This window comes from Rhea pennata, chromosome 9 (genome assembly GCF_028389875.1).
Source record: "Rhea pennata isolate bPtePen1 chromosome 9, bPtePen1.pri, whole genome shotgun sequence".
NCBI lineage: Eukaryota > Metazoa > Chordata > Aves > Rheiformes > Rheidae > Rhea > Rhea pennata.
The window spans coordinates 1,072,032-1,081,558 of NC_084671.1; the positions used below are offsets into that span (position 1 = coordinate 1,072,032).

At 60.5% G+C, this 9,527-nt stretch overlaps 1 protein-coding gene across 1 annotated transcript; it reads left to right on the forward strand.

Moving 5' to 3' along the window:
- The first annotated feature begins 7,100 nt into the window (after window positions 1-7,100).
- On the forward strand, window positions 7,101-8,849 carry P2RY1 (purinergic receptor P2Y1). The gene is made up of 2 exons (XM_062582791.1): window positions 7,101-8,402; window positions 8,792-8,849. The coding sequence occupies exon 1, from the start codon at window positions 7,165-7,167 to the stop codon at window positions 8,254-8,256; it is 1,092 nt and encodes a 363-aa protein (XP_062438775.1). The 5' UTR covers window positions 7,101-7,164; the 3' UTR covers window positions 8,257-8,402; window positions 8,792-8,849.
- The last annotated feature ends 678 nt before the right edge of the window (window positions 8,850-9,527 follow it).

Sequence of the window (9,527 nt, forward strand, 5' to 3'; positions counted from 1 at the left end):
CCCTGGCCGGCTTTTGTGCCCGCAGCACCCTGCCAGCTGAGCTGCTGGCTTGCAAAACATCCACTCCTTGATTTAAATGCAAGCTTTTTTCCAAATTTACCCAAGTAAAGAACAAGCTCCTAATCTGTTTTTCATTTGATTCAATTCTTAAAATGTTTTTTTCTGATGAAGGACAGTATCTTAAGGAAAAAAAAAAACGATCTCCAGATATCATCTTGCCTAAAGAGTGAAGAAAAGCATTTATTGCCTTGCTTTCTTGGAAAAATTCAAACACGCCGGAGCTTTGGCTTGCACGAGTTCCTCGGGCATTTAGCAGCACAGTTGTGCAGCCCGCGGGGGGTTTCCAAGGCGCTGCAGGGCGGACGAGCCCAGAGCTGCGGGTCGCAGCAGGAGGCGAGAGGCTGAGACCGCCGCACCGTGCGCTGGCGGTGCCGGGGCTCCCGGGTCGATGCGGCCCTGCACGGGAGGCCTCTCCTGCCCCCGGCCCGTCTCTGCGGCAGCCCGGCCGGAGGCGCTGGGGGCTGGTGCGCAGCTGCCAAAGCCCGCGGCTGTCACTTGGACCCCAGACTCACAGAAGGGCTGAGGCTGGAGGGGGCCTCTGGAGATCATCTAGTCCAACCTCCCTGCTCAGCAGGGTCACCTAGAGCGTGTTAGACAGGGTTGCATCCAGGCGGGCCTTGAAGATCTCCAGAGAAGGAGACTCCACAACCTCTCTGGGCAACCTGGTCCAGTGCCCTGTCACTCGCACAGGGAAGAAATTCCCCCTCACGGTCAGGCGGAGCTTCCTGTGCTTCAATTTCTGCCCACTGCCTCTTGTCCTGTCTCACGGGACAACTGAAAAGAGTTTGGCCCCGTCCCCCTGACACCCTCCCTTCAGGTACTTCAGACACAGGACTCGAGATAAGGCCTCCCCAGGGCTGAGCAGAGGGGCAGGATCACCTCCCTCCACCTGCTGGCAACACTTCTCCTAACACACCCCAGGAGACCATTGGCCTTCTTGGCCACAAGGGCACATTGCTGGCTCATGGTCAACTTGTCATCCACCAGCACTCCCAGGTCCTTCTCTGCAGAGCTGCTCTCCAGAAGGTCAGTCCCCAGCTTGTACTGGTGCCTAGGGCTATTCCTCCCTAGGTGCAGGACCCTGCACTTGCCCTTGCTGAACCTCAGGAGGTTCCTCTCCACCCAGCCCTCCAGCCTGGCCAGGTCTCTCTGAATGGCAGCACAGCCCTCAGGTGTCTCAGCCACTGCTCCCAGCTTGGTACCATCAGCAAACTTGCTGAGGAGGCACTCCATCCCCTCATCCAGGACATGGATGAAGGAGTTGAACAGGATGGGACCCAGTCCTGAGCCCTGGGGGACACCACTAGCCACAGGCCTCCAACTAGACTCTGTGCCACTGCTGACAACCCTCTGAGCTCTGCCTTTCAGCCAGTTCTCAATCCACCTCACTCATCTAACCCGCGCTTCCTGAGCTTGCCCAGGAGGATGTTATTGGGGAGAGTGCCGAAAGCCTCGCTGAAGTCAAGGCAGACAACGTCCACTGCTCTCCCCTCATCCACCCAGCCATGCAGGGTCAGAAAGTTTTATATTTATATAAAACAATCAAAAAAAAAAAAGAAGTATGCAAACACAGATATGGGAAATTAAGAAGCAGTGAAAGCCAAGGGCAGAAAGACTCAGGGGCTTCTGCTGGAAACCTCCACGTCTCCCTTCGCCTGTGGCTGGTGCAGCAGCCAGGAGAAAGCAAAAAGCCATGATGGGCATCACGGTTTCCGCAGGGCTTGTCCACCTGCCTCTTGGCTTTTCTTCTTTGCACTGGAAGTATTTTCCAGGTGAGACTATTGCTACTTTTGAAGCCTCTTTTCTGCTCCTCTGAACCTGGGGACAGCTCTTCTTGCTTATAGGGGTGGTGATGCTCTGGGCGCCTGCCTCCGCGGCGATGCCATGGCTGCTGCTCCTCGCCCTTGCTGCCCTGGGAAAAACCCACATGGGAGGCTGTGCATTGCCCTCGGATTTGGGTGTCACCTCTCGGGCTAGCAGAAACATTATCCTTTTCTTTGCAACAGTCCTGGGGAGAGGGAGGAAACGAGGTCAGATGTGTTCCCACCTGGAAGACGTCTTTTCTGCTCTGCTTTTCTTGAAAACGCTCCTCCTGTGCATGTGATGGTCTTCCTAGAGCTCTAGTAAATACAATAATAGGTTGCACATCCAAGTGAGCTGCTCATTAATTTTTTCAAATGTGTCAGAAAAATGCTTGTAATTAGGAAAAATCTATAACAAGAAGTACAAACAAATCAAAGTCTGTCATTAGCCAGAAAGTCTGCTCTCTGCCTTAGCTATGGTTTTATTAAATTAGAATAATGAAGCAGAAGCTACACAAAGAAAAACAAGTGCTTTGGAAAGGTCTTAAAATGTATAGCCATCAGTTTAAAAGCAAGGTTTTTGAACTTGAAATTGCAAACGTTTTAGCTTATGCTGTTCTAATTCGCCTTTCATAAGGGCTCGGGAACCTTAAAGCCCCTGTGAAGAGACACCACACAAAACAGCACCGTAAGTGAATCCTCTGTAGTGGTTTGAGTTTGGACGGAGGATGTAGGGGGGCTGCAGACGCAGAAGGGGGGAAAGAGCTTCTGACGAGTCACCGCTGGACGGGAGGGAGGGAGCCGAGGAGCAGCAGACGGGACGGTCCCAGGCCGCCGCCTCGCTGCCCCGCCGCTCCGCACGGCGGCCGGCCGGCGCGCGGGACGCGCTGCCTTGCAAGGAGCGGCTGCAAGGCGAGAAGGGAGGCGCGTTTCACTGCTTCAGAGCCGGTTCCTTCCCGGCACCTCGCACCTTTAAAACACCAGCGGCCCCGCCGCCCGCTGCCTCCCGCCGCTCTGCAGCCGCTGCTGCAGCGCTGCCGGTGCCGCCGGCTGGAGGGAGAGAGGCTGCGCAGGGCACCGGCACCGCGGCCCTCCCCGACGGGGTCTAACCCTCCTCTTCCTCCCCGCTCGCTGCTCACGAGCAGCACAGCCCGCAGCCTGGCCCCGGTGTGCCGGCAGATAACGCGCAGCCTTCGGCCCGGGATAAAGCTCTTCTAGGAACCGCCGGTTTGTTGCTGCAGTGCAAGCCACAAACAGCCCAAAGCGGGATAATTGAATATTCATCTTCTGTGACTTCTATTAATTCTCTGCTTCGTGTGCTGAAGAGCAAAGTAATTGCCGTAATTCCATTTCAAATTCTAAAGTAAAAAGAAAAGAAAGTCTGAATTTTAAAGCAGCCTTTTAACACTCAGCATTAACTTAAAAAACCTAATGCAAATTAAATACCGTGGCTGGGTGCAGCGGGGTGCTCGCACCCACCCGGGTGCAGCGCCCGCCTCGGCGTGCAGGGCTGCGTGTGGCGAGGCTGGGGAGCCCTGGCGGGCTGCGCTCGCGCCCCCCTTCAGCGGCCTGCTCGCCGAGGCTTACTGCGCCGCGCGTCCTAAGAGCGCTCGGGACAGAAAAGCGCTTCTTTTTCGCCCCAAAATCAGAGCCACTTTGCATCTGTCTTGCACCAGAGCCGTTCTCTCGGTTTGAGGCTTGAACCTGATGCAAATGTCTTCCTGCAGCGCAGAGGAGGAGCAAAGGGCACGGCGGCAGCGCTCCCCCCTCGCAGCTCGGCTGTGCGGGCGCGATGCCAGGAGTGTGCACAGCTTTGCCGGTGCGATGCCAGGAGCGTGCACTGCTATGCCGGTGCGATGCTGGGAGTGTGCACGGCTTTGCCGGTGCAATGCTGGGAGCGTGCATTGCTATGCCAGTGCAATGCCCAGAGCGTGCATGGCTTCGCCAGTGCGATGCTGGTAGCGTGCACTGCTTTGCCGGTGCGATGCTGGGAGTGTGCACGGCTTTGCCGGTGCAATGCTGGGAGCGTGCATTGCTATGCCAGTGCAATGCCCAGAGCGTGCATGGCTTCGCCAGTGCGATGCTGGTAGCGTGCACTGCTTTGCCGGTGCGATGCTGGGAGTGTGCACGGCTTTGCCGGTGCGATGCCGGGAGCATGCACAGCTTTGCCGGTGCGATGCCGGGAGCGTGTGCTGCTATGCTGGCACGATGCCGGGGGCATGCATGGCTGCACCGCCCCCCCACCGGCAGTGGCCCAAAGAGCCGCTGGGCGCTGCAGCCCCCCCCCAGCCCCCCGCGCCGCCCACCCGGCCCCTTCACCCGGTCGCCTTGCAGAACAACGTCCTGTTTACAACCTTGATGGGTTTCGTTTTTCTACAGTCAACGTCCGTGTCGTTAAATATTTATTTTATAATGACTCAGATGTAAACTGGGTGCGTCCAGCCGCATTCTGGATGTAAGTGGGGGAACGGGAGTCGGCGGAAGCACGCCGCCCTGCTCCTGGCGCGCTGTAGCCGAAGCGGGAGCTGCGCATGAGAGCGAGCCGTGGTAGTGACTGCCAGGGCGTGCGTTTCCAGTAAGAGCTGGGCTGGCATTTCTGGTTACTAGGTAAGCAGCGCTGCATGAAGCTCTTTTATTTCAAGTAGAGACATGTATCTTCCTTTCTTCAGACTAAAGAACAGCGATGGGCGAGGACGGCTCCAGCAAGAGCTCTGGCTAAGGGCAGCGCGCCGGATTTGCCCCCCTCGCTGAGCGCTCCCCTCCCGTCCCCAAGCTCGGCTGTCACAGACCTGCGGCAGCCCCGTCCCCAAGGCGCCTCTGCAGCGCTTCTCGCGCGGCAGCGATGGTGAGCGCGAACGCTGGGAAGGTCCTCGGGCCTCAGTCCTGCCCTGGTTCTTAGGGGCGGCAGAATTTATTTCAACCAAAGAGATGACCTGATCCAAACGTTGTACTGCAGAGGCGGGCGACAATTTTGCCTACATGTAAACGTGTTTATGAAGAACTGCCAAAAGGGAAATGCAACTGAGCTCCCAGTGCTGTCGTATTTTCTAGCGTTTCAGCTAATGGGCAGCGCATGAGGTTTGCACTGGAACGAGTTGCCAGAGAAGCCATAGCAGGCGCGGAGCCGTCGGCGCGGCACGCAGGAGGCTGCCCCAGCCGTGGCCGCGGCGCTCCCACGCGGCTCTTCACCGCGGCCCGGCCCGGCCCGCCGTCGCGGCATCTGCTCGCCCGAGCCGCGGGGCGCACAGATCCTGCCGAGCAGGCCCGGCCCTCCCGGCTGGCGGCGAGCAGAGGCCTTTCCCCGGGAACGGGAACCGCGCCGCGAAATGCCGGTAGAGGAAGGAGGCGAGATGCTCCCCGCTGCAGCCGGAGCAGGTTCTCCGGCGCCCGATGCCGATGCCCTCCTCGGAGCAGGGGCACAGCACGCTTACCGCAGCGCTGCCGTCGGCGCGGGGGGCTCGGTGCCCTTCCCACCCCGCGGGGGCTGCCCCCCCCCGGGGCTCCCGAGCGACGCCGTGCCTGGTGCAGGTACGAGCGCGCCGAGGGGCCCCGGGCGGGCGGCACAGCACGGCACGGCACGGCCCGCGCGCTGGCACGCTCCCGGACATGGCTGAAGTCTCCCTGACAGCTGAAAACTGCCGGCAGGAACAGCGGGAGTCCCGGGCGGCCGGCGGCTCGCGCGCCCACGTGCCGCGCGCCCGCTCCTCACCGCAGCGCCGGCCCCACCGGGCGAGCGCGCCCGCGCCTGCACCCGCCAAGCGGAGCCGGTGCGAGCGCCCGCGCGGGGCCCGCGGCACGGCAGCAGCGGCCCAGCGCAGCCCGTGCCTCGCGCCCTGCGCGCCCGCCGGCACCGCGGCCTCGCGCCCCGGCCCCCGCTGCGGCTCTGCGTTTTCTCTTGTTTAAACATCAGTGCAAGGCTCTTCCCGGGATAAACTCCCGCTCTGGCCGTGCAGCTGGCTCTCCTCCCTCCAGCGCCAGCCGGGTGGTCTCGCCCCGCCGCCGCTCCCCGCCGCGCGTCCGTGTCTCCGCGTCCGAGGGCGCACCGCGGGGCCGGGCCGGTGCTACAGCTGGCGCTCCGCAGGTGCGGCCGCTCCGCGTCCCCCCCGCCTTGGCCCCCACACCCCGCCGGCGCGGACGTGCGGAAGCAGCAGCAAACGTGCAGCCGCGACCGCAGCCAGCGCGAACGGGAAACCGAGCGAGCCGCTGGACGGGGGCGGCAGGGCCCTGCCACACGCCGCGGAGCTGCGCCCCGGCGGCGCCCGCGCGGCCCCCTGCGCGGCCCCGAGCCTCGGCCAGACGCGGCCGCCCGCGGGACGAGCCCCGGCGGCGGCGGCCGCGCGCGGCGGGGGCGGCGCGGGGCGGCGCGGGGCGCGGGCGGGCGCGGCGGGGCGGGGGCGGCTCCGCGCTCCCGGCGCTCCCGGCGCTCCCGGCGCGCGGGCCGGGCCGGGCCGGGCTCGGCGCTCCGCGCCGGCGGCTCCGGCGGCTCCGGCGGCTCCGGCGGCTCCTGCGGCCATGGGCGCCGGCGCGGCGGCGGCGGGCGGCGGGCGCTGCCCGGGCGGCGAGCGCGGGGCGCCGCCGGGGGCAGGTGAGAGCGGGCGGCACCGGGGGTCCGGGCCGGGGCAGCCGGTTCGAGGGCGGCTGGGCCGGGGGGAGCCGAGCAGGCTGCGGGAGCCGTCGGGCGGGGGGAGCCCGGCGCCGTCCGGGGGCAGCCGGCCCGGAGGAGGTCGCTGCGGGGGAGCCGAGCGGGGGTCGCTGCGGGGGGAGCCGGTCTGGGCAGGGGGCGGGCTGGGGGGGGGAGCCGGGCGGGGCCGGGCCGGGGCAGCAGGGCCGAGCGGGACCGGAGGATCCGATCCGCTCCGCTCCGGGCGGGGCCGGGCCGCCCCCGCGCTGCTCCGCGGTGCGCCCGGGCGCGGAGGGCGGCCGGGGCGCGGGGAAGCGGCCGCGGCCCCCGGTCCCCTCCGGCCCCCCCCGGCCCCCCCCAGCCCCGGTTCCCCCCCCCCCCCCCCCGGCGGCCGCGCTGCCCACGGGGCCGGCGGCGGCCGCGGCGGCCGCCCACGTGCGCGGCGCGGCCGTGCCCAGCCCGCGGACCCGAACCCGCGCGGGGGCTCCCGCGCCGCGACCCCGCGGAGGAGCAGGGCAGCGCCGGCTCGCGCGGGGCTGCCCTCGCCCGCCTCGGGTTTTGTCGCTGGTGCTCTTTACTGGAGGGTTTTTATTTATTTATTTATTTTTTTAGATGCTTCCCTGTTCCTGTAGAGACTTCGCTGCTTTGCTCGCAGACCTATGTGACGGCGGTGGAAGGACCATGACTGAGGTCCTCCTCTCGGCTGCCCTGAACGGATCCGGACCCGACCCGCTCTCCAGCGGCGGCTGGGCGGCGGGAAATGCCACCGCCAAGTGCTCCCTGACCAAGACTGGCTTCCAGTTCTACTACCTGCCCACCGTCTACATCCTCGTCTTCATCACGGGATTTCTGGGCAACAGCGTGGCAATCTGGATGTTTGTCTTCCACATGAGGCCTTGGAGCGGCATCTCGGTTTACATGTTCAACTTGGCACTAGCTGATTTTTTGTACGTCTTGACTCTGCCTGCCCTCATCTTTTATTACTTCAACAAAACAGACTGGATCTTTGGAGATATCATGTGCAAGCTGCAGAGGTTCATTTTCCACGTGAACCTTTACGGCAGCATCCTGTTTCTGACTTGCATAAGCGTGCACAGGTACACGGGGGTGGTGCATCCCCTGAAGTCGCTGGGGAGGCTGAAGAAGAAGAACGCCGTTTACATCAGCGCCCTGGTGTGGGTCATCGTTGCGGCCGTCATCTCTCCCATTCTCTTCTACTCGGGAACGGGGATACGGAGGAATAAAACCGTCACGTGCTACGACACCACCGCGGACGATTACCTGAGAAGCTACTTCGTTTACAGCATGTGCACCACCGTGTTTATGTTTTGCATCCCTTTCATACTGATTCTCGGCTGTTATGGGCTGATAGTGAAAGCTTTGATTTACAAAGATTTGGACAACTCTCCTCTGCGGAGGAAGTCAATTTACCTGGTTATTATTGTGTTGACGGTCTTTGCCGTGTCTTACCTTCCCTACCATGTGATGAAGACCTTGAACCTAAGAGCCAGGGTGGATTTTCAGACTCCCCAGATGTGTGCCTTCAACGACAAGGTTTATGCCACCTACCAGGTGACGAGAGGTCTAGCCAGCCTCAACAGCTGTGTAGACCCCATTCTTTATTTTCTGGCAGGCGACACCTTTCGAAGGCGGCTTTCCAGGGCCACCAGGAAATCGTCGAGAAGAAGCGAGCTCCACGTGCAGTCCAAAAGCGAGGAAATGACTCTCAATATTTTATCAGAGTATAAGCAGAACGGAGACACGAGCTTGTGAAGGAATGCCACGGACTGGGGAGCACCTCGGAAAAATCCTCCGCTCTGACGCTGTAGTGCTACGAGTAGGTGAGGAAAACCTACCAGCCTCTCGCATTCGCTTTAGGGAAAGCTGCGTTTTCTGATCCTAGAGAAAAACTTAACAAAGTAAGTGGAAAAAATTTAATCTTAATGGAAAATAACATGTCAAAATCCAGCTCTTCCTCTCTCTAAGCTTGTAATATTCTCACTTCTTTCTGACTTGTGTCAGATGAAGTAAAACAAAGTAAATCCCCTAAAGGAAGAAAGCCATCAAAGTGCTCTGTTTTAATGACTTAGTCTCCCACGTTCAAAAGATTTTCTTTGTTGTCCCCTGCTTAAAAATAGGGAATAAAAATCAGAAAGAATAGAACCATCTTTTATCTGATGCTCAGTCCAGATATCTAGCCTTAGCTCTATCTTTCTGCTTTCTTGCCGTTGTAACCTAGTGTTTAAATCAAAACCATGATGCAGTTACCTCGCCTTTAAAGTTTTGTTTTTCCTTCATCTGCTCGTAGTAGGGGATTATGTGATGGTTCGGTAGCGCTTGCGATCCAGCCTTCTTGGAGCACCGACCTTCTGCAGGCTTCCGGGGCGCGCGTGGCGCTGCAGCCCGGCGCCGCGGTGCTGCTGGCGGCGCGGCGCTGCCGGCGCCTGCACGTGCCGGCAGATCTTGCGAGCGGACGTGGACGTACCGGCGTGCGCCCGCGGGCGGCCGTCCTGCGAGCGGGAAGGACTCTGGAGCGGGGCCGGGCGAGGAGCGCGGCGCCGGGCTCGCCTCGGGAAGAGCCCCGCGCGGGGCCGCCGCCGCGGCGCGGGCTGCGCCCTGCGGCACGCGGTTGGCCAGCGTCCCGCTGCTCTCGGGCGCTTCATTGCTCGTCGTGGAAGCTTTTCCCGAGTTCTTTACGGGTAAAACACTAGAAATCTGCATACTGAGAATAACCGTACCTTTTAGACAAGTGAAAGCTACGGTTATTTGAATTATCTTCATCTTGATTCAATACAAGGATATTTCTGTTGCTTGCAATCTTGAGAGATGCCATAACAGTTGTTTCCCAAGAAAGTACTTATTAAAATGTATTTTATATATATATATTTATATACACATAAATGTGTATGTGTGTATATATATATATATATAATCTATAAAATCCAGAGAGAATTAATTTTTTTGTACTGTGAAAAATAAACTGCTGTATTAACGAGACGTTGCAATATACTACAGACTAAATCGAGCCCGTAGTTACGTTATCT

Excerpts from the sequence above, each read along its gene's own strand:
- P2RY1 (XM_062582791.1), top strand. The coding sequence starts at position 7,165 with ATGACTGAGGTCCTCCTCTCGGCTGCCCTGAACGGATCCGGACCCGAC.